At 41.7% G+C, this 24,850-nt stretch overlaps 1 protein-coding gene across 1 annotated transcript in view; it reads right to left on the reverse strand.

Annotated features, from left to right (window-relative positions):
• Positions 1–15,160: 15,160 nt before the first annotated feature.
• LOC143269630 (SET-binding protein-like) overlaps positions 15,161–24,850 on the reverse strand; it is an 85,478-nt gene continuing 75,788 nt past the window's right edge. Inside the window, exon 3 of the mRNA XM_076555562.1 lies at positions 15,161–20,508. Coding sequence (XP_076411677.1) covers positions 19,898–20,508 — 611 coding nt within the window. The 3' untranslated portion in view covers positions 15,161–19,897. The remainder of the gene's footprint in view (positions 20,509–24,850) is intronic.

The following is a 24,850-nucleotide window of genomic DNA, read 5'->3' on the forward strand; positions in this document are numbered from 1 at the left end:
TTTCTGTTGCCATCAAAACACACCATGACCAAGGCAATTTATAGAAGAAAGTATTTAACGGGGACTTACAGTCTCAAAAGATGAGCCCATGACCACCATGGCAGGGAACAAGGCAGCAGGCAAGCAGGGCACAGGTGCACTAGCCGCGTGCTTATATGTGATCCACAAGCACAAGGCACAGGTAGGTAACTGGGAATGCTGCAGGCTTTTGAAACCTCAAAGCCCACCTGCAGCGACACACCTCCTCCAATGAGGCCATACCTCCTACTCCTTCCCAAACTGTTCCACCAATTGGGAACCAAGCATTCAAATATGTGAGCCTATGGCCATTTATTCATTCCCATGCAAACCATCACACTGGTGGAGGTTCTGAATACTGCCTATTTTTGTTGCCAGGACAATTCTCTGCCAGCTGTAGGGAAAACCTAATTATGACCTGCCCCGCACATTCACAAAACCAGATATGGGTGAGTGTGTCCTTCTCTGCAACTGATCATATGTCTGCAGAAGCTGGTGTTCTCAAGGAAATGATAGAAAGGAGCTGCCATGACCCAGTATCCACCTTCCCCAGAAAAGCTCTGCTTTGAGCCAGCATCATGCTTGTTCACTATAGTATGCTCCATGCCTAAAGCTCTGCTTGACACCCAGTGACCAGCCACAGACACTGTTGCATCAATAAATCAGTGGATGAATGACTGGACTGGTGTCTGAGGAGATGCTCTTCTGTCCCTACTTGTACATTTCCAAAGAGAGTGTTTTCACGATGTCTTTAAGAGCAAATTCTCCTTGTCCTATGGTAAAATACTTTTTCTTGTAATTCTGCTCTGTGATTTTGTTAGTGACTAGCAAGACACGAAAATAAGATGTCCCCTTTTCTCTATGACAAATCCTCACATCCTGGAAATTGTGATTTCTCGTTGATCTTTCTGTATAGCTGACTCCAACTGGCTTTTTAAATCATTCCTCTGAAGAATATTGGGGCTCCCAGATCCTTGTCTCCTTGTCTCCTTCTTTCTCTATGTAACAGTTCTGAATGTCCTAGAGCTCTCTCTGTAGACCAGGCTGACCTCGAACTCACAGAGATCTACCAGCCCCTGCCTCCTGAGTGCTGGGATTAAAGGTGTGTGCCACCATTGCCTGGCTCTCTACTTCTTTATTAGTAATTCTCTGCTGGTGATATTATAAAGACTAGTGGCTATGGGGTTGGTGTAGTTGAGTGTATTGGTATCTGCCTGAATCCAATTAGTGGGTCTATTAAAAACACTTTCTACTTTGATAGTGCTTGAAGTGGTTTCACAGATGCTATCTCATTTTGTTCTCAAGGTACACTGGGCATTTGATATCCTGGTCTGGAATTAGAAGAGGTAGCTGGACATAATACTTGTCCATTTCCCATGTCCAGTGCTTGGTCTCCACTCTAGCCCTCGGTACCTTTGTACAACATCAAATATTGAGTAGAAGGACAAGAAGAAACCGTGCCATCCAGCTCCAGCCAGCCTGGGGAGTGTGGGAAGCAGTGCCCAGTGGCTGGCTTACTTACATGTGAACTTGGACGTGTCTTCACTTATCTTCTTCCCCATCCTCTGCATTCCAGCTGGGCACTAGATATTTTGTCCTGCTGTGGGAGACAGCACAAAAGGTCCAGGAAGGGAAGCAGAGGACTGCTACAAATTCCTCAGGTCTGACTTAGTCCTTTCTCTAAATGCTTCTTTGCCCCCAGTTCCCCTCTGCCAACAGCCATTCTGTGTCACCCCCTAGGTCTCCACCAGAAAAATTCGTTAAACACACTTTGATTCACTGAAAGACACCACTGGAGAGCGTTGCAAAGCTTATGGTTTCCTGAACATTCCAGAAATTAAGCACTAATGGAAGGCCAAAGCCCATGGAACCTCCTGGGCTGGCCCAGCTACCTGCAGGAGGGACAGTCAGCCCACGGTGGGCCTGGATGTTTAGAAACACAATGTTCCCATCTGAAGGGGATTTCAAAGCCTCCCTTTCCTGGGTGGGGGCCAGGGGCCTAAGTAGAGCCCTTGGAAAAAGCCCACGGAGTTTATGAGCCTGGAGATATTGGTGCACTTGCTTGTATAGCAAGAGGAAGACAGAATGTTCTGTAACCACATCAGGTTCTTGTGTACAAGGCAGTCGGGAAATTGTTTCTCAGCTCCAGAATTGAAGGCAGATGGAAGCGAGTTGCTTCGCCTCACTCACACTCTCTTCTCCCGTTTAGTACAGTTCCCATCCAATGAACCAGGGAGTGAGAAGAAAAAAGAACATATAATCAATAGACCCCACCCTAGACCCAGCCTTGGAGAGCCTGAGCCGATGGTTCCTCCTCCTTGCCAGGCTGCTACCTAACATCCTAAATGCCCCCATCCATCAGAGACAATCAACAAGTACATATTGGGAATTGCCTAAAGGGTGGCTGTGGCACTGGTAAGAGAGGTTAAAAATGTCCAGTGGAAGCTCTTCCATGGAGATGCTCATTATGGGCATCAGCAGACATTCAGCAGTGTTGGGGAAGATGGCAGCTGGCTTGTCAGAAGCCGAGTATGGTGCCCTGGCCCTAGTGCCTGCATATGTACTCCAGAACAGAGAACTGACTGCTTTTGCCTGGCAGAGCGCAAGGGTGGGCAGGAGTTGCAGGAGAGTTGAACTGCACTGGAAACTTGCGTACACGGAACTATGGAGGGGTTAGTGAGAGTAGTCAGAATAAATACAGCTTAGGCCAGGAACTAGCATTCTAAAGGGCTGAGGACACCAAAGGGTGAGCTAAAGGTGTCTGCGTCCAATATTGATTTAAAACAAAGGAACAGTGAAGATGAGTGTTACTGCTTCTTCTCAGGAGTCCAGTAGAATGTTGGCAGGCAAGGCTTCACCACGAACTAGATTATGGTAATACAATCCATGTTTTGACTTCCTAGGGACTTAACAAGGGTACTATGGGGTCTGTAAAAGCCCAGAGAATAAATCTTTGAGGCTTTTCAGGCTGTCTGATTTCCCTTAGAATTATTCAACTTTGTGGTATCCCAAATATAGCCCCAGATGACACGCAAATGAATGAGTGGGATGTGTTCAAATGCATTTTTACTGATAGACGCTCAATTTGAGTTTCATATGACATTCGCATGACAGGAAATGTTCTTGCTGTGATTTCTCTACCAACCATTTGAGAAATGAAATGGGGATGGCCACACAAACGTAAAAAGCAGACACAATTTGCCTCATGAGCCATAGTTAATGGACCCTGATCTAGGAAAGTAGAGTTGTACTTGTGAAGAAAGAAGGAACAAGACGGTCATAATCGGAATCTGAAACTCAAGCTGTAGGTGTGTGCTGTGAGCAGGTGTTCTTCTACCTTGTGCGTTAGGAGGCGGGGCCTGCCTGGTGGAAATGAGGCATGAGAGCGGGGCTCTGAAGGCCTGTGGCCCATCCCCTGGATTGAGCTGCTGATTGCTCCCTGGTTTCCTTTGAAGGGAGGTGCCCCCTCCTCCAGGAGCTCTGCCACTTCTTCTCACACCTCGATGGGTTGACACCCCCAGAACCGTGAGCTAGAAGAAATCCTTCCTCCCCTCAGATGTTCCGGTCGGTGTGTTTATCAACAAGACACAAGAGTAACCAACATCTCAGGGAGAAAAACAGCTCACCTTAGTACTTCTCAGCTCATGCTCATCTGTCCTTTGCTTCACACGTGTTATTCTAAAAAGTAACTTCCCTTAAACATAAAAGAAGGAGGTCAACTTTTAATGTTATGCCTCGCTGTGGGTCTTTTACAGTCCTTCTGTTTTGCGGATTTTTAAAAATATCACCCGTGTTACCCATCATTGCATACATTTTCCTTGAGGAACAGCACTGGCTCTATGCACAGCCTCACAAAGCCATGGTTTTTGAGCAGGCCTATAGGAATGTACTGCTGCCTTGAATTAACATATGTGAAACAGTGTATGGGAAAACACCCTATTTTCTAAGTAGGAAAGGTAACCCATAGTCCAGCTATAAGACTTGGCTTGCCGGGCAGTGGTGGCACACGCCTTTAATCCCAGCAGCCAGGAGGCAGAGGCAGGCTGATCTTTGCGAGTTTGAGGCCAGCCTGGTCTACAGAGTGAGATCTAGGAAAGGAGCAAAACTACACAGAGAAACCCTGTCTCGAAAAACAAACAAACAAACAAAAATGCTAGTAATTTTGTTCCCATTTTTTTCTTTAACATGATCATTCCCTCCTATTTTTTATCATCTATTCCCCATTGATATTCTGTGATACTTTGCCCCATCAACCAGTCTGATTGCCTCTCTATACCATAATTATCCCACGTGCATAATAATTATAATGTACTCACTTATGTCATTTTTCCTTTCATTTATGACATCTGCCGGGGGATAGTGCTTCTTGGCAAAGGTTTTCAAATTTGATGAGACAGAAGACTCAAAAGTAAATTTACTTACAGGTAGGCAGCAAGAACAAACAGAAGCCTAGAATCCTGGGTAAGCCAGTTTTTCAAAGTTTGGGAGAACTTCCCACAGGAGACTGTGTCTTATCTACATGGGCCGTACACTGTACCTCAGCCAAGAGACCCTGCCAGCTCTCTGTCCTGGAGGTTCACTGTGCACATGGCTTGGATTACTGGTCCTGAGTGCTTCATAATATCCCACTCTAAGAAGGGCTTAGGACACAGCTTGGGTGGGTTTGGATGCTTCATCCATTTCTTAGGATGTGGTATTCTCAGTCTCTTCTACAACCATTCTGAGAACTGAGGGCAGCATGAGAGAGGGTTAGGTCAGCTAAGTCCACCTGAAGATGTCTTCCTGTTTCCTGAGCAATCTATGCTGAGATACATTCTTTTCGTCTCTTTAAACAATGCAAACACTAGTGGCCTGGCCCAACCTTCATTCACTTTTGTGTGTCATATTACAGGTTAAAGTTGGAAACAACCTTGGCTTGTGAGCAGGGATGGGTTATAGGCTCCATAAAATTCATATGCCATGTATCACAAAATCTTGAGACTATTGCTGTGGAATGTCATTCTGTATGCTGTGAATGTGTGTTGCTCTGATTGGTTGATAAATAAAATGCTGATTGGCCAGTAGCCAGGCAAGAAGTATAGGAGGGATAAGCAGACAAGGAGAATTCTAGGAAGAGGAAGGCTGAGTCAGAAGTCGCCAGATGGGCACAGAGGAAGCAAGACAAGGCAGAACTGAGAAAAGGTACCAATCTACGTGGCTAAACATAGATAAGAATTATGGGTTAAATTAAGCATAAGAGTTAGTCAGTAATAAGCCTGAGCTAATGGCCAAGCAGTTATAATTAATATAAGCCTCTGTGTGCTTATTTGCGGGACATGAGTAGGAGAGATTTGTCCAGACTGCTGGACAGCTGGAACACAGGAAAACTTCTGACTACAGAATATTATCTATAGTTAAATTCAGTGTCACTTAAATGGTATTAAGGATAATAGAGAGAGAGTGGAAGAAAATATCAAATAGAGCTGGGCAAGGAAACAGGCAGGCAGTCTCAGCAAAATTTTTGACATTACAGAGGGATAGTAGAAGATGGCATGTCCTAAACTTTGAAAAGCCATCCTTATTCTTAAATGTTTCTAAAAGTTAAGAACTAATTTAAAAAATTACAGTGAAGATAAACTTCTAAATCTTATAACAGCTGTTAAAAGAAAAGGAAAAAAGAAAGAATTGTAAAAAATAAACATATAAAACAAACCAGGCCTGTGAGATTGTGCACACTCACACAATACACATAAATAAACAAAAAAGCAAATAATGTAAAAAGTTTAAATAGTACCCCAAATTCTAACTTATTACTTCAAAATGAATCAAGATATTAAGACAATACTAAAAATGTGAGATAATAATACAAATTGGAAGCAGTGAAACAGGTGAACTGAAATAACTCAGAAAAATTAAAAATGAATAAAAATCCTGTGTCAAAAAAGAAGATGAAACCAAAGGAAAGTTATGAATGGCAGCAGCAAATGCCTGTAATTCCAGACCCCGGAAGCCTGACAAAGAGGGACTGTCAGTTCAGCATCAACGCCAGACAACACAGTGAATTTAAGACCAAGCTGGGCCATGGAGCAGGACTGTGTCTCAAAACAATAAATAAATAAGAAAGGAAGGAAGGAAAGAAGGGAGGAAGGAAGGCAGGAAGGAAGGAAGAAAGGAAGGAAGGAAGAATGGAATGAAGGAAGAGAGAGAGAAAGAAAGAAGAAGGCAGGAAGAAAGAAGAAAGGAGGGCTGGAGGAAGGAAAGGAAGGAAGGAAGGAAGGAAGGAAGGAAGGAAGGAAGGAAGGAAGGAAGGAAGGAAGGAAGGAAGGAAGAGGGGAGGGAGGGAGGGAGGGAGGGAGGGAGGGAGGGAGGGAGAAGAGAGAAAGAACAGAAACAATACTATCCAAACAAATCAATCAAACACTATTAATAACAGAGAATATAAGAATGAACAAACACAATTAAATAGCTAAAGGAAACAGAGTAAAGGGGTGGCAGCTTGTTCTATAATTTAAAAGAAATGAAATGATAAAGACAACTCCCAAATGTGTAACTGAAATTGAGGCTGTAAGAGGAAGTTCTCTGAAGATGGTAGGATTTCTCAAAAAAGAAAATCAATGAAAGAAAACAGGAAAAAAGAGTAAAAATATTTGATAGGGGGAAAATGTTTCTTTAAAATTATTTAAGTTACACATTAAGGAAAACATTTAACAAACTAAATACATGCTAATAAAAGTAATATATTTTAAGAGAGAAAGAAAAAAATATCTGTGTATCTAAAAAAGAAAATGACACAAGCAAAAGAAAATTAAATTATAATTAAATTTTCTAAAACATATTTCCTGCCAGATGAGAACGGAGGAACTGTCTTAAAATATTCAGGGAACGCACTTGTGAGCCAAGGACTTCATATGCATCCAGTGACTTCAAGTATGATGGGTGCAAACTCCCATTAACATGAAGGAACTGGAGAAGCTTTATTGCCATGAGTCCTTTCTTAGGACATCTAGTTGGACAAGATACAGAAAGAGGAGACGAGCACTAGCTAGCCTGTTACTTTCACACTGGATGTTATATGTGTGTTAAAGGGAACAAGTTCATATGTGCTCCATGTCCCCAAGTGAAAGTACAGAGTAGTTATAAACACGGAAGTAGGAAGACTACAAATGCTGTGTTTTCAATAATCATGTTTATACTGTTCTATTTATATCACTGAGCTCTTGTGTGCTAGCCAGGGTTCTCTAACAGAACAGAACTGATGGGAAGAATATATAGAAAGAGAATTTATTAGACTGGCTTACAGGATATGTTTTGGTAGTTCAACTATGGCTGTCATGGTTTGAAGCCTGAGAATTCAGTAGTTGTCCAGTCCACAAGGCTTAATGTCTCTGAGGTCTCAGCCTGGTGCCAGGGTTCTGTAGGATTCCTGGAGAGCTGCTGATTTTCAGTCCACATTGGAATCCTGAAGAAACTGGACTTAATACCAGTACAGGAACAGGATAGACAAATTTGCCATTGAGAATAAGGGCAAGCTGGCAAAAAGCTAAGTTTCCTTTTTTTCCAGTTCCTTTTATGAGGGCTGCCTTCAGAAGGTGTGGCCCAGATTTAGGGCAGATCTTCCTTCTTCAAATAATCAGATTAAGAAAAATCCCTCACAGCAATACCCAGCAACATGTGTTTCAGTTGATTCCAGATGCAGTCAAGTTGCCAACCAAGATTTGTCATCACAATTCTACCCCTTGTCAACTTGACACACAATCATACCTCCTTGTGTCATGCATAATTTCCAAATGAAAGCAATAACCAAGTCATAATTCGGCCTAAGGAGATATAACTACGCCACCTAGAACCTCAAATGTGTTATATGTTTTAGAATCTGTGACTAAGCCCCTAAGCATTGAGGAATGCTTCATCTTTTAAATATGGTAAAAAAAGATTTACAACACTTAACTACCAGTGTTATTTCAACCGATGTTACATCATAAAAATAGAGGAAAGAAAATGCAAATATCAGCTCAATATATATAATGTACATGTTCTTAACGAAATAGGACAGAGACACTAACCTCACTTGCAATTCTTATTTCTGCAGCTGATCACATGGCCTTAGCTGGTAAATATAATTAACTGCCTTCCTCTACTACTCATCACGTATCTTCTCCACCCTTTTCAAGTACCTCAGCAAGTCTTGGTTCTTTTCCTGGAGGAGTGACCCATGCCTTCATCATGGAAGGGTCTGGGCTCTTTGCTGCCCTGCCTGGACGTGGTTGTTGTGGTTTCCCATTTACTTTAATCACAGGACATGGTAATGCCAAGAGACTCCCTAAAGGATCTCCTGCACTCCTGACATAATATTCTCTATCTTCATGGTGGGGAAGCAATCCATTTTCCCTCTGGTAGTCTGGATTTATCACCCTTTCTTATACTGTTTGTTATTACTTCTTAGTCTGTTGGCTTAAGTACATCAAAAAACTCAAAATGGCCAAGGGGTTGGTCTAAAGTAGACTTTCCACAGAATGGATCTTCCTATCCACTGGTTGTGTTGGGTTACATTTAACACCTATAGACTGATGTTAAAAGGGCCAGTGTCATGTGTTTTTATGCTCCAAATGTAGAAATACAGAATAGTTATAAGCCTGACAGAAGGAAGAAAGAAAATACCATTTTCAATGACTATGTTGATACGATTCTGTTTGTATCTGTGAACTCTTATGTATATAATTTGGGGTAGAAAAACCGGAAAGATAATTGAATTTCTCTGAAAATTCTTTAGGAGATAGAAATGCAGCTTTTACAAATTTCCAACTAAAATTAAGGAATAGGAACAATTTTGAATTAGTATTATCAATATGAAAACATATTCATATATAAAACATATTGATATTTGCTTAAAAATTTATTTCAAAGTATATGTATATGTATCTATGACTATTCTATCTATCTATCATCTATCTATCTAATCTATCTGTCTAATCTATCTGTTTAGTTGCTTTCTGTTGTAATAAACACCATGACCAACCAAACACAATTGGTTGAAGAAGAGGCTTATTTGGCTTAGATGTTCACATTATAGCCTGTCATTGATAAATTACTAATTAATTAATTAATTAATTAATAATTCATAACAATTAGGGCAGGAACAATATACATAGCATTAATATTCTATTGGAACCATGTCAAGAGTAAGGTTGAGTAATGTTGAGTATATGAGGCCATGAAGGAATGCTGCTTGCTGGCTCACTTCCAGGGACATGATCAGCTGACTTTCTTATACAGCCCAGTCCCAGGCACTGCTACATCAATTAGAAATTAAGAAAAATGCCTCACAATTACCCACAAGCCCATCTGATATAGACAGTTCTTCAATTGAGCTTCCCTTTTCCAGGCAACTCTTGGTTTTATCAAGGTGGCAATAACTGGTACACGGTCTATCACCTGTCTACCTGTTGTAGTCTGAATAGACTAAGACTAGTTATCTATCAGAATGACTAAAAGGAAAAGTGGTGATAATAACAAATAGTGGTGAGGGTTCAGAAAGACTGGCACACTCATACATTGGTGGTGGGAACGTAAAATGGTTTGACTGCACTGGGAAACAGTTTGATAACTCCCCTCAAAACTTAAAATAATTTATAACCCACCAGTAACAGTTTGGGGCAATTTTCTCAGAAATGAAAAAATTTATTTTGACACCAAAACATGTATATAACTGTTTATAGAAACTTTGTAATAGCTTAAAACTGGACAGTACCCACATTTTCTTCATTGGAGAGGGATTGATCAAATCCTGGCATATCCATGTAAGGATACTACTCAGCAATAGATCAAAGATGAAAGAAAAACATTTAATAGGCAAAAACTGTGTGGCTCTACTGTATTAAATGCTTGGAGTGGTCAAACTCACAGAGACAGAAAGTGTAATTATGGTTGCTAGGTTCCTAAGGGATGGCTTAGTTTTGCAAAATGAAAAAGGGGGGATTTGTTGCACAACACTGTGAGTATCTACAACACTACTGCACACCACTCTTGAAATGGTTCAGACAGAACATGAATGCTGTCTGTATTTTGCTATATAGTGGCTGTCTTCTGGGGGCTTGGCCTTTGTCCCCTGCTTGTTGTTAAGGACTCTTGTATGGAATAGGTCAGCTGAGACCCATTAGTTAAAATTTGTTAAATGGCATTATTAGAAAAAACAGAGAAATTCATTCTGAAGTTACAAGAATAGTATTATGCTAAAAGTTACTTTCTTAGTGTGTTATGGTTATGTACAATTTTAACAGTACAGGAAGCTGGGGGAAGATGTTACATAAAAATCTGTACTGGTTTTGTAATTTTTTTTGTAAGTATGAAATGATTTCAAAATCAAATGAGTCAAAATAGAAAAAATCTCTTATGCATATGAATTCCAAATAATTTATGTAGATACTTGAAGAGGTGGAGCATAATTTCACACTTCTTAAATGTGGGCTCTGAGTACAGACTTCCTTGCAAAGAGCACACTATGGGAAAAAGAGAAACAAAGAAGAAATTTATTGTTGAGAAACTAGACATATGCTAACTTAGGAAGGCAAGCAAGGTCAGGGTCATGAGGCATCATGCTGACAGTACACATCTTCATAGGACCAACCCTCATCACTTGACCTCTACTGTTTTCCTCTCTAAAACTTAGGGTCTATCTACTTGTAGGAACAAGAAAACAAAATAATAACAACACCAAAACGGACACATCTCAGATAAGGGCTGTTCTATAAAATATCTGGCTAGGTCTCTTCAAAACTATGAAGGATACCAAGAAGAAGCCAAGTGTGAAAAACTGTCACAGCCCAGAGAAGCTAGAGAATGTGAACATTAACTCTACTACCCCATCTTGAGCAGGCCCCTGGAAAAGAAAAGGGAGATTAGCTAAAAACTAAGGATATCAAAATGAAGCATGGACCTTAATGAAAATGTAATGATATCGTTTTATTAATTATAAGAAAGGTAACAATTAACTTCTACATATTGTGTTGTACCTCTGTGTTCTCACACTATTGTAAGATGCTAATAGTAAAGGAAACTGGGGGCAGTATTCTTAGAAACGCGACAATTTTCATAGCTTTTTGTAAATCTAAAGTGGTTCTAAAAATAGACTTTTAAAATAAAGGAGTATGTATTACATGATTCCATTTGTGTAGTGTTCCTGAAGTAGCAAAATTTTGGAGATGGAGCATACCTAAATGGTTGCTAGGGGTGTGGACAGTGGGGAGAGGTGGGTGGTTAGCAGAGTGACATATTTGTGGGGATGTTACAACTGAATATGTTGACTGTGGCAGTAGTTACATAAAGCCAAACACAGGACAGAATCCCACAATTCTTTATATAAAACCACTCACTCGCTCACACACACACACACACACACACACAACATACATATGTCAGTCACACTCACAAATAGAGGGTCTTGTGTCTAAGCTCTGTGGATTTTAGCCTGTCAGGTTTCTGCTTTAGATATTGTGCTGTGATTATGTGGGAAATTGACCCATGGGAGAGGAGACTTGAGACAGGCCTGTATAGAAGAAGATCCTTGAATATTCCTTTGTAACCTCCTGGGACTCTATAATTATTTCATAACAAAAGTTCCAAACTCTTTGGAAATCCGAAGATCTTCTGAGACATCACATTTCAAATAGATGAGTGAATTTTATTAACAGGGATATGCTACAGCACCTCACCATTGTCTGCTCTGGTTCTACTTTTTTATGTCCATCTTTCCTGGCAAAGTGCTATATCAGTTGTTTAATTTGAGAATAGATTCAAGGGTGTTCTAGAATTCAGAGTATTGCTGAGTAAAGTGTGTGTGTGTGTGTGTGTGTGTGTGTGTGTGTGTGTGTGTGTGTGTGTGTGTTGGTGGATTCAAACTGGCCTTTGCAGGAGCAGACAGCCTGCCAGGTCTGAGAGGACAGAGGAGGTAGAAGAACTTGGTCTAGAAGTTGACTGACCACAGTTCTCAAGGACCTACATTAGATCTGTCTCTTTGCTATGTCATTTCATATCTCTGTCTCTCTCCCCCTCTTCCTCCTCCTCCTCTTCTTCCTTTCTCTCTTTTTTGTTTCTGTTACTGAAGTGAGAATGACAAAAGAGATGTCCATTTGAAGCAGATATCTCAGTAAGGCATACAGCTTGGTGAGGGGAATCCAGGCTGGGTTTTATCTCTATTTTCTTTTCAGCCAGGTTCTCTTGTATCGGGAGCAGCCTATAACTTTACATGGCAGCCACCGAGTGATAATTATACACCATTGTATAGGGAATTAATGAGGCCAGTTAGTGAGTGAGCGGTACAGGAAGAGATGATTGTGGGTTGTGGGCAAAAGACTTCTGAGAGGAGCTGAAGTTTGAATAAAGCCATAAAGATAATTAGAATTTGGAGAGGAAGATAATGGAGTGAGAGTAATCATTATCTAGGTAGGGTATCTTGAATAGATTTCAGTGATCCAGGTGTGGTGGCATTTACCTGTAATCTTAACACTATGGAGGCTGAGACAGGGGGATTTCAACCAAATCAAAATCAAAACAAGAAGCCTAAATGAGGCTGTTATTCTTATTCATCCTTATGGATTTAGTACCTGGTAATGTGTTATCAAGGGAAGAAAGGGAGACAGGGGAAGAGGGAGGGAGTGTGGGCTTGAACATATGACTTGATCATACTTTCCCATAACATCTTCCTATCTATCAGCTGTATTGGAACAGGATATGTTGCTGAGGTAACAACTCAGAATGTCACAGGCTTCGTGAAATATTGAGCATGGATTTGGGAATTAAAGGTAGGGCCTGTTGAGAAGGTACAAAGACAACAAGACACTCAGACTTAAGGATGTTCTAGTTCTCATATTATAAAGCAGGTGGGTGATAGCTTTGGTCCATTTTACTTCCTGGGACAGAATTCTTTAGTGACCAGGCAAGATTATATTCCATGTCCCAGAACTCGTACTCTCATGCAATGTCTACTGAAAAGAAGCTAATTACATTTTAAAATATCAAGCTTAATAAGAGAATGTGTGTGGTTTCTGTTTGAAGATTTTAACATTTCTCATTTGGTGGATCCCAGCTTTACCATATGTGAATGTGAATAACACTTTGGAACTAGTTTTTTCTCTAATTTCATCTTAGAAATTAAAAGCTTTCATGACAAGAAAGTATATTGCCACAGTTTTATACGGACTAAAAATCTGACAAAAAAGAACTAAAAATCTGGATATTGACATTTCCCACAAAAATCAATGTTGGCACTAACGATAAAGATGCACAGTACTGTGTGGGATCCCTTCAGTTCCGAACCCATCCCATCCGCTGACTATATCATCTGAACTAAAAAGAAGCCTGCTGGGTCAGGGGCCATCCTTCAACCCTGCAAATCATACTGTCCCACTCTCTGTCTCATGCTAGGTAGGTTTTTAACGTGGTAACTGATTCCTACAGCTCTGTCTCTTAGCACCCTAATCTGGGCAGATAGGGTGGCTCATACTCATCCTCTCAGGGTATGTATCTGACTTCAAGGGCAGAGGAGAAAAAAAATAAAAACTATGTTCCTCATTTGGATGTGATGGCACCCACTTGTAATCCCAGCACTTCCATGGCTGAGGCAGGAGGGCTGCTGAGAGTTGAAAGCCAGCTCAGGCTGCACAATGAGACTCAGCCTCAAAACAGACAAACAAACACACAAACAAACAAAAAATCAGAAACATTACTACCAACAAACCCCCCAAAAGTATTCTCTTTCTGGCCTTTCAGTTAAAAATGCCCAGAGATCAGGGAAATAGAGGAGGGAGGCCTTCAAGGAACCCAGCTTCTCCTCCTTCGCTTTGGAACTCAGATTCTGCTTGGTGGGTGGAATAGGGTGGTGATATACTTAAAAAAATTTTTAAAATCTATGACTTACAGACAAGTTGTAAATGTGTATTGATTCCACTTATCTATCTGTAGACTGAGATTTACACCAACCACAGGTACAGACAGGCACCACTCTCCTGAGAACCACTGTGAGCACATTTCGGCCTGAACGATAACCCTGTAGTTGAGGCAAAGGGGACCTTTACTCCTGTTTGAGGAGCTGTTAAGAAGGCATGAGGGAGACTCTCAGACATCATTACTGATTTTGGAAATATCAACCCATGAGCTGGAATTAGAAATGTTATAGTTCTAATATTTCTTGGTTTAATACAAGTCAGTCTGCAGAGAAGAGGAAGTGCAAACTGGTGGGAGTCTTCCCAGTCCTCGGTCCTCCAGGTTAAGTGCTCCGTCACTCTGAGGGCCAGCTTCTGGGCATTTCCACTCATCCCACTGGACCACTAAGACTTCTGTGGGTGCTCTAATACCACATGCCTTGATCAAGGTCATAGTGAGTGACACAGACTGGGAGGGTATGGGGACCTGCTCGTAGCCTTTCTTGTCTGTCTTGTTGGCTTTGGGACATGCAGTCTTAGAAGATGAGAGAAAGATGGCAAAGAGAACCCCATTATGCCTGTATGTTTATAAACCACACAATTTACAGCCTGCAATCTAAAACAGGTTTCCAAATACAAAATAAAAATTGGGAACAGGAAAGGTGGGAAGAGAAAACATCTGTGTTTGCATCTTTTGTTTGAGACTTTATCATCTCTATACCCTTTGTCATATTGCTTAGGAGTGCTAGTTTATTGGTCAAATGTAAGCCATGTGCATTCTTTCAGCACAAAGGCACTCAACATAGACAGCAGTAGGTGACCAGTACCTGACATTTATTACAAAGCCCTTCTTTCCTATCATTGCAGAACTCGTGGAAGTCCTTCTTTCCTCAGGAATATGAAATCATGGAAAATTTGGGGTGAGAGCTTCATTCTCACCCATATGTTCTTCTAAGTCTTCAGGCTACACTAGGTCTCCAACATACTGAGACTGGCTGTAACAAGAAATTTATAGTGATATGAATGGACCTGTGCAGGATAGCCAGGTAGGAAAGTATTTTCTGAACACAAGCCCTGCAAATCAGACTCAAATACTGTCTACAGTATATTTCCCAGAGACAGAAGTTGGGTTAAAATTTTGTCAATGATTGTGTATCCACTTGGTGTGAGAAGAGACCCTCAAATGCTATTAAACTGCTTATTGATGTGAACCAGATGGAAAATAAGACAAAAGAATTCACAACTCATGTTAGACAGAATTGAATGTCTTTAATTTCACACAATGAATAACATATGAATAGGACCAACTTTTTTTTTAATAGTTAAGTGCTCTGTACTGTGCTAACCTGATCTGGTAGCGAAGACACCGAGCGAGCTTTCTTTTAGAAAAAAAATGTTTAAAACCCAACATCTAAGACCATGGTAGAGCATGCCAGTAAAGCATGCCAGATGTCGCTACGCCTCAAATGACAGCAAGTCCATGTTCATTGAAATGTACAAAAATGCTTTATGAATAAAAACTGTTACAAAAAGAACATTTCAAACAATGTACAATTTCTCTTGCCTCTATATTCAATAAAATACAAATACATTTTTTTGTTCTAAAATATGTTTACATACAATCAAAGTAGGACATGCAAATTACACTTTAAAAAAGGCTTTTAAAAACCACTTATGAATACAAACTAAAAATTAGCCAGAAGGACTTGTAAGACAATCTTGTGCCCATTTTTTTGAAATATATATGTACATATTTAACACATCATGTGCATTTATTATTATTTAAGAAATAGATTTTTTTTTAAAAAAAAAAAAAGGAAGAAAAAAGAAAGATACCAATCCAGGGCAGAACTACCCTTCCAAGTTGACCAGTTGGCAGCTCTCCGATTTCTCCCTCTTTAGTGTTTATTCTACCTGGGCAAGTGGGAGACAGATATCCAGGAAGTCTCTTCCTTGGTTGATATGTGCTTCTGTGACTGTTCCCCAAGTGACTGAGTCCAACAGGGAAGACAGGCTCCTCAGTGGGGTGAACTCTCTTAGAAACACGAGGCAGAGGGAGCCTTGCTGTGTGGAAAGAAACGTGAAGAAACACCAAGAAGATGCTACGGTATGTTACAGTTTGAGTTTCTAGGCACTGTGATGACATTATCTGTAAGCGCTGGCATTTGGACCATTGTGATACGATAGGGTAGTGTTGAGAAAAATATCTATATTTATGTACTTTTACATAATGAGTAGGACTGAAAACCCTGCGACATAACACTTAAATGGCTTTTGAGGCATTTTGGCTCCTGTCACTCCCTCACTATGCTACAGTTGGCATTTAAAGGCTTTGGAAATATCCGTGTAGACTTTAGACAGTTCCCAGGTCAACCTTCCTAGCGATAGGGAAAAATACACTCCACAAGCTTATTATCTGATTATTGTTGAGTAACAAGCCAGGAGTAAGATTTTCTGCTTAAGTCCTAATACCAAATCCTTTATGATCTGCTTATAATATATCACCTTATACTATATTTCTGTCACCACTTGCTTATCATATTTATAGATACAGCAATGTGCAGAACACAAATTCTGACTGCCATTGAACATGGCCCCCCGCTGCAGACAGCAGTCACGTTAAAACACTAATCTACTGTCAGCCCTTAGTCCCCTTCACTAGGCTGCCAGTGACTGCTGAGTCCTGGTCCTGCCGAGTCACAGAGGGACCCTCCATGCTTTCCCTTTGCTGACCTGTCTTCCTTGGCTGGTAGCCACAGCTGGGCTATTGGAGAGAGTTAAGCTTCTGTTCCTCTCATTTGAGACGAGGGGTCGAAAAGCAAATGGCTTTCTAGTCCCTTGGAAAGGTGGACTAAAGACCGACCAGCGCCCCCAAGGAGCTTTTGCATCTAGGTTTCACCTTCTCATCTCTAATTGGTCTCCTTAGAGTGTAAGTGGTTTCCTACCTACTTGCTGAAGGAGCATTCTAAAAAGAAAAGAAGAAGAAAGAGAGAAATTAGAAGCAAGGGATCATTACAAGATATTTTATGGATCTGTAAATGGTGTCTTGAGGATCCCAAATGACACCTCTCAAGGTAGAAATGCATCCCCAGAAGGCAGTGCTGTGTAGTTAAGAACCTCCATACTTTAAATCAAGAGCTGGGTTCTCTGCTTGGTTTTAAAACCAACTAGATGTGGAAATTCAATTGGCTTCATGGAGGGGCCTGGGCAGCAAAGGAGAGGGAAACGGGGAGTTAGGGAATACACAAATAGTCGTAGCAAGAAGATGAGTTAGCGTTCATGAAAAACGAGAGAAAAAAGTATGTGACAATGAGGGAGACACCTGGTATGGGGAGCCGTGTAGATGAATGGGATCACTGCCACCCTCCAGCTGCTGTTTACCATGGCTTTCTTTGGTCCTCTAGTTTTCCAAACAGTTTTCAGAGTGTGCAAGCAGGGATTTACATTTCACTCACATTTAACTCCAGGATCAATTCATGTGTTAAGTTGCAGGTCCACTGAATATCTCCTGGAATCTTTTTATTGGTTTGTAATTTCTAACCCAAACTTCTTTTGCACTAAATCACCAATGGCAGGTTAATGCCAATTAAATGCTGGGTGTTCTCTGGGCTCTCTCTCCTCTGTAAGAATGTTTCGATTGCTCAGAGACTTGTTTGGGGGACTACATCACAGCAAGAATGAATGAAGGAAGAAAGAAAAAAAATGGTTTTCGAAGTCCAACAGGAAGAGAACCTTCTTTATGGCTTAATTGGAATGGGAATGGCTGGTCTTTCGGAGGAATGGTTGGGGGAAAGGGACTGAGCTATACCTTCCCCCGTGACTTTGGAGCTGCTCAGACATGGCTCAGGAGTGACAGGTTGAAAATGGCTGTGCAGATTCTGCTGTTCAAATTCTGTGAAATGCCATAGGTCCACCCAGGTCACAAACTGAGTATTTAGGATAAAAGCTGGAAATAAGCGGAGTCCTTTAAACTTACGTATTGCTAGGATTAAATGAGACTGAGCAGGCTGCAGATGACATGAAGTCCATTTCGACAGTACAGAATAGGATGGCTCTGTAATTCCAAGCAATGGTTGCTGTCATGACACAGTAGTGATATATACAAGCATATTAACTTGGGATTTTCAAATTTCCTTCAGTATTACCCACTTGTTCACTTATGCCCCTCCCCCCATAAAAATCCATCTCTCTGAGGAGGAGAAACTGTGTTCTGAAATGCTAATGTAGTTTTTTAGCTGGTCCCAACTTACTTTAAAGAAACTTAATTTGAAAGCAAACTGGATATCCTAATTCTCCTTAGAAAACGAAATTCTTTGTGTTTCTTTTTGTATAAGCTATGATGCCAGGTATTTGCTGTCTTGAAGAAGTTAGGGTGAGGAGTAAGGGAGGAAATTGAAAAGTACTTATTTGAGATTTCCACATCTGACTTTTAAAAATATCTAGGGCAGTGGGATAAGATCGCATCCATTCTGAGTCTTCACGTGTTCTACTCAGGCTTTGGAAATGGATGATAGACGGAATATCTGTCCACACTAAACCAGTGGCTAGAGCACAACTTGGATGAGAAATGTACAATTGAAATTGACCATTTAAAAGACGATTTGTCACACACAGTTTGCATCCATGCAGACTGATAGATTTATAATTACATTATGTACAGCAATGTTTTAGTGTATTAAGGCAACCACAATTTGGATACTTTGTCCAAGGTGGCTTGATACAATTGGAGTGGTGACACCCTTTCAATACATTAATTTTTATTTTTCTTAGATAAGAACACTTACTCCCCTTCACTTTTAAGAAATAATTAAGAGATAATGGACCTCTTTCTTTCTTTCTTTTTCTTTCTTTCTTTCCTTCTTTTTCTTTCTCAACAACCTATGACATCTCTTTGCATGAAAATAATCAGGTACCAAGGCATTGCTAGACGGTTTTCTTTCTGGTGGGCATGGGATTTTGATATTTGGTGACGTATCAGTTATTCCACTTGCTGTGGGGTATTAAAACCATTTTATCCTGCCTATTCTCCACTGATATGTTCTAAGTATAAAAATTACCCGGCTGACACTTGGGTCAACATCTCCCTTGGCTGCTCTGAGTCACTTATTAAAAAACTTCTATCAATACTGAGTATGTTTCACAATGATTGGGATTCAAAGTTGGTTCCTTGAGGCAGGGTGCCAGGAGTGCACTTTACAACACGGGTAAAGTTCACATTGTTTAGATGTGTACCACGAAATAGAAGGCAGCTAGTTAACGGGAGTACATGAAAACACATCGCAAAGGAAAAGCAGGAACAGACAATACAAAATCAGTGTACGAGACAGGAACACGCGCAGATCTAAGGTCGTCTATCAGTCCAATTCCACCTTCTGATCACAAGATTCCATCTGAGCAACTGTGTTGTTAACGGAAAGATTCATCTCTCGGGTCACTGGAAGAAGATGTTGGTGCCCCAAAGCCTAGCTGAGTTTGCGAACCAAAAGAAATAAAAACTAATTACGTGGAAGTGGCTTACAAGCCAGCTGGTAAATTTGCGGCTTTGCTCCCCCTTGGAATGTTTGCTAATGGAGGGTGTTTCCCATTTGATTTTTCTGACCAGCAAATGAAATTGGAATCAAGGGCGCACCTGGGATGAGGTGGGGGCCGGTTGGGGGGGGGGTCAGGTGGCCATCAGAGAGCACCAGCTTTGCGCTCTTCCTCCCTTTTCCGCAGCCTGCGAGGATCCGGCCACGCGGAGTGGCTCTGGGTTGGGAAATGTTGTGCAGCACAGACAGCTGCTTTTTTTGGGGGGGTGGGGTCGGGGGGTTGTCCCCTCTCTCTGCTACCCCAAGAGCTCTCATGGCTCCACCCCGCCCTCTGCCCATTCTGCCTGCCCACTGAAGAGAGGGGCGGGGTGTCCCTGTGGTGGGGCATCGGCCCCGCCCTGGCTGCTGAGCTCCCCTGCATCAGTCCCTGCCAGGATCCCTCAGCCCAGGCCAGCCCTAGGGAAGGACATCGCTCTCGCTTGCTCGCGACTTCCTTGGCCTCTTGGCCTTTACCTCCTCTTCCTGGGGAAGGGGCTGTGGCGGGGGCTGCGCGGGCTGCGCTGGGGGCGGTGGTCTGTGTTTCCTTTTCCCGCCCCGCGCGGTCTTGGGCAGCGGTGGGGGTGGTGGGGGTGGAGGTGGGGGCGGCGGCAGAGGTGGGGGAGGCGGCGGGGGCAGCGGCGGGGCCTCCCTCGCCATGTGGATAACAGCCTCGATGGTGGCCATCACTGCGTCCTGGCCAGCGGCCGGCTCCAGGGCAAGCGGGCTCAGGCTAGGCTTCTGGCCTCTCTTGCTGGGTAGGTCGATGCACTTTTCCAGCACCGGCATTTGGTCTCTGGAGTCCTCATCGAACTGGGTCGGCTGCTTCCGAGGCCGGCCTCTTCTCTTCTTGACAAAGTTGTTGCCAGTCTTTGATTGTCTCTGCAGCCGCTTGGCCTTCAGGATCTTGTTCACGTGGTCCAGATTCTTCTTGGTGGACAGAAGCTTGGTGTAGTGGCACATCTTCCGCACCTCGCACTGGATGGCTTCGATCTCCCGCCTCTTGAATCGCTTCTTCAGGGAGGAACTGGCTGCAGGGAACAAGAAGGGAGAGGTTGAGCTCAGGATGCAATGCCCTCCATGTATTGTTTCACTATTTAAACAGAAAATAAAAAAAAAGAAAACATTGGCTGAATATGTCACGTGTATGAAGCATTATTGACATTGTTATTATTATTTCAGTCCTCGCAGTTACATAAAATATTGTGGTTGGTATTTTATTTCACTTTGTGTTTTTTGAGACAGGGTCTCCTTATGTAGGGCAGGCTGTTCTTGAACTTCCGATCCTTTCGCTGAGTGCTGGGAAATGAGACTTCTATTGCAACACTTGACTCCCCCCTCCCTCCTCTGTTTTCAAGAGAGGGAAACTGAGGCTCCGATCTCTGTGGGTTCTTAGAAAGCACAGTGTAAACTTTATATTATATTTCTGTTTTTTTTTTTAATTTAGCCCTTTGACATCAGACCCAATTCAATCAAGCATTAATTGATACTTTACCTTTGTCTGACCTTGAATGATTACACACAGCCCACCCGCATCATTCAATTGGATCATAGAAAGGCACCTGTGGTCTTACGAGTGGCCTTGACAGGATCGAGAAGCCATAGTTGAAGGATTTTGTCCTAACTTCTTCCTGGTGAGGGGGTTGCGCCTGAACACTACAGTTGGGATGGTGTGGTCTCTTAATCCTTTCCCGCCAGTATTCCCGAGCTGTCCGGTTGCCTGATGATGCCCAATTAAGCAAGCTCTTCCTAGCCTTCGCCCTCTGGGGACCTCAAGGGCAATATCCGCCAGGTGTTTCTCAATGGTTTACACTCCTCGGCTGAATAGTTGTTTGCAAAGGGCTCTTTTCATGTGCTGCTGGCCAGATGCGCCTCTATTTTATGAGCCTAACTTCTCAGGAAGTCCTGTACTGTGGCACTAAATGGCCTTCAGAACTGCTTCGTTTTGAAGTTCAGACACCATAAAGTGTGAATGGTTTCAAGACATGGGCAGCCTTTCACCCTTGGATCGTTCTCCTGTTACTGTCCGTGAGCAGGCACGTTTGTATAGAATACCTGTGCACTGGCAAACAGGCATCTGCACCGATGTGTGCTTGTAGACAAACACAGGCGCACCGCTCATCCTCTGTGCCGGCCACCAGTCAGTTGTAGACGTAAGTCTCTCCTCACTGAATTCTTTGCTGCTGTGATTTGCCCTAAACGCCCACTCCCAAAGACGCTCACTTAAAAGACTACCCTCTAAAGGGGACATATTTCATATTACTATGTTGTTTTCTTGTGTGCTCCCATTGCTATTTTTTCAGCTATTGGTTGAGAGGATAAATATCTTAAGGGAGAGAGGAAAAAATATGCTTAACACTTGGCCACCACTCTCACTGTTCTTGGGCACTCCCACTTCATTCTTTCCATGTCGCCCCACTTCTCCCTCATGCTGTGGCCCATCACAGACTTCCAGGAGGGTTTTATTTGAAGTTATTTATGTGACTAGCTTCATGGAGTGGGAAGCGCTGAGTTCCATAGGCCAGGTCAAACTGCCACTGCTTTTGGCCAAAGGTCAGTCAGACTGACTGAGCAATGAATAACTACTGAGCGATCTTTAAAATAAGTTATAAAGATCAAAATAGAACAAAGCCAGAGTGAGCTTCTGACTAGAAAAATAAAACTTTTGTAGTTAGTCTTGTAAAAAGAAAAGGTGGTTCAATTATCAGTCCTCGTGTGGCTTTATGTCGCTTACGGGACCTCGCATGGTGCCTCCTGAATGGACAGGATTGAAAGTTGCTTCCTCGATGGCTTCTTGCTGCCTTCTAGTCACATCCTTTGAAGGTGTTACAGTTTAGATTTTGAAGGCAACAGTTGCAAAGACAGCGCCATTAGGAGTTTGTAATCAGATCTTGTAAGAGACAAGCAATGGGCTTTGTTCATAGGGATTCCTAGTAAACCAGAATGGTTAGAAAAATGCCACAAAACTCTGGGCATCATTTAACATAGAATCCATGTGCAGCTTACTCTCGCCTTAGTTTATTCTATTTATTGAGGAACTTCCTGATCTATAATCCACAATAGAAAGGTACTAGTTTTGTAGACCTATAATACAGCAAGGTATAAATAGGTATAAAGTAATTTATTAGTTGTACTATCTGAATAAAACTTGACAGAAATGCTTTCATGAGCTAGAGATTCACATGGGGGCAAATATAATCATTAGATGGTACCTCTTACCTTTCACAATGAAATGCCAAAAAACAAACAAATAGATTAATAAACAAATCCCCAAACTAAACTCAAATCAATCCAAACCCAATGATCTCAGACATTGTTTTACATGTCACATAATTTTTAATTCAACCCTTGTGCACCCTAATAAACTTATCTGGGGGGTCAGAGAACAGAACAGCCACAATATTAAACATAGAGGTTAGGCAATGGTAGCACACATGTCTTTAATCCTAGCATTCCAGAGGCAGAGATCCATCTGGATCTCCGTGAGTTCAAAGCCACACTGGAAATAGCCAGGCATGGTGACACATGCCTTTAATTCCAGAAAGTGATGGCAGGAAGCAGAAAGGTGTATAAGGCATGAGGACCAGGAACTAGAGACAGTTAAGCTTTTAGGCGTTTTGCAGCAGTTCAGCTGAGATTCATTTGGATGCAGACACAGAGGATTTCATTCTGAGGAAACGAGATCAGCTGAGTAATTGGTGAGGCGAGGTTAGCTGCGGCTGGTTCTGTCTCTCTGATCTTTCAGCGTTCACCCCAATACCTGACTCTGGGTTTGTTTTTATTAATAAGACCTTCTAACAATTCGTGCTACAAACCCTTGTATTGAAAATGGTTAAGGAATAATTATTACAGTGTAAATCCACCAAATGGTAAGAGTAAAAACAGCATAAGCAACTTTTGTACCCACCATTTGCATTTAATTAATGTTCACAGATTATCTTATTTGCTTTAATTAATTAGTACTTTTTGAGGTCAGATCTTGCTATGTCTATCAGACTGGCTTTCAACTCATAATCCTCCTGCCTCTTCTGGTGTGCTGGGACTATAGTTATGTGCACCTTGCCTGGTACTTTCTTGTTTTTAAAGAAGGGACACATGGATCCAGTGGTCTTTGCTCCATTCTCCATTCCATTACCTTCCCTTTACATGCTAGTACGGTATTTTTATTGCATGAATGAGGATAGACAGCCAGTAAGAATTAAGTTTGAAACCATACCTAGTGTTGGTAATGATATGAGGAACCTGGAACACTTGCAGGGGGAGAAGTTGGCCCACCGTTTTGCACAGTGTAGTAACTGCTAGAGTTGAAAACACCCAGCTCAGTGCCCTAGTGACTGCGTGTCAGGATTGCCTCCTTCACTTACTTGTAATAAGAGGCAAAAAGACTTAGAAGAGGTTCCCTCAAAGCTCAGTGAATGCTATGGGGGGATAAAGACAACATAAACACTAAGCAAAAGTTAATGAATCAATGAGGATACATTAAAGTAGAGTCATATATATATATATATATATATATATATATATACATATATATTTGAACACGATGCATGTAAGTTAAGCAGTATGACTAAATTTAAAAAGTTGAATGGAAAATCAAATTGAAAAGAATTTTAAGTAATGAAACCATTTCTATAAAAGTAAAGATACATATATTTGAATTTTTATCATATTTCCAGGATCCAATAAGAAGCTACCAGTGGCTACTGTGAGGAAGGCCAACTCTGAACGGAAGACTTGGTGAAGGAAGAGATTTCAGCATTTATTTTCCCCCAGAGTTACTTCACAAAAGGTCACAAAGCTTCCAGAGTGGGGCTGCCCAGCAGCAGTTGTGGAATATTGAAAATGTCCCTTATCTGGACGTGGTGTGCTCGTGCACACCTGTCCGCCCGGCACTGGTGTGGGCGCCATGGAGGATCAGGAAGTCAAGGGCATCCTTGGCTACAGACTGAGTCCCACCCTAGCTGGAATACGTATATCCTGTCTCAAAAAAAACAGGAACAAGGGAGGTGGAGGAGGATGGAGAGAAGGAGGCAGAGGAGAACAACAGAAAGGGAAAATCGTTTACCCTCCCCCACACCAGCTCCTAGTGATATATGGCAACTATCATTCAAAGATAGCAACTGTGAGGGAGAAATTGAACATTCAGTCCAATATTAATAGTTAATACGTGGCCAATGGTTACTTCTTGGGCAACATGGCTGCCAACTGAACGACACGGAAATACCCAAGACAAAGGGTATTTGGGGATTCGGTCAATCAAATAAAGATTGTTGTGAATTTAAGTTAAATAACTTGGTGTCTCCAAGAAAATTCATTTAGATAAGAGGAAAACTAACTATAAAGACATGGAAGAGATAAAATGATCTTATTTGA

The sequence above is a fragment of the Peromyscus maniculatus genome, chromosome 19 (genome assembly GCF_049852395.1).
Source record: "Peromyscus maniculatus bairdii isolate BWxNUB_F1_BW_parent chromosome 19, HU_Pman_BW_mat_3.1, whole genome shotgun sequence".
Classification (NCBI taxonomy): Eukaryota; Metazoa; Chordata; class Mammalia; order Rodentia; family Cricetidae; genus Peromyscus; species Peromyscus maniculatus.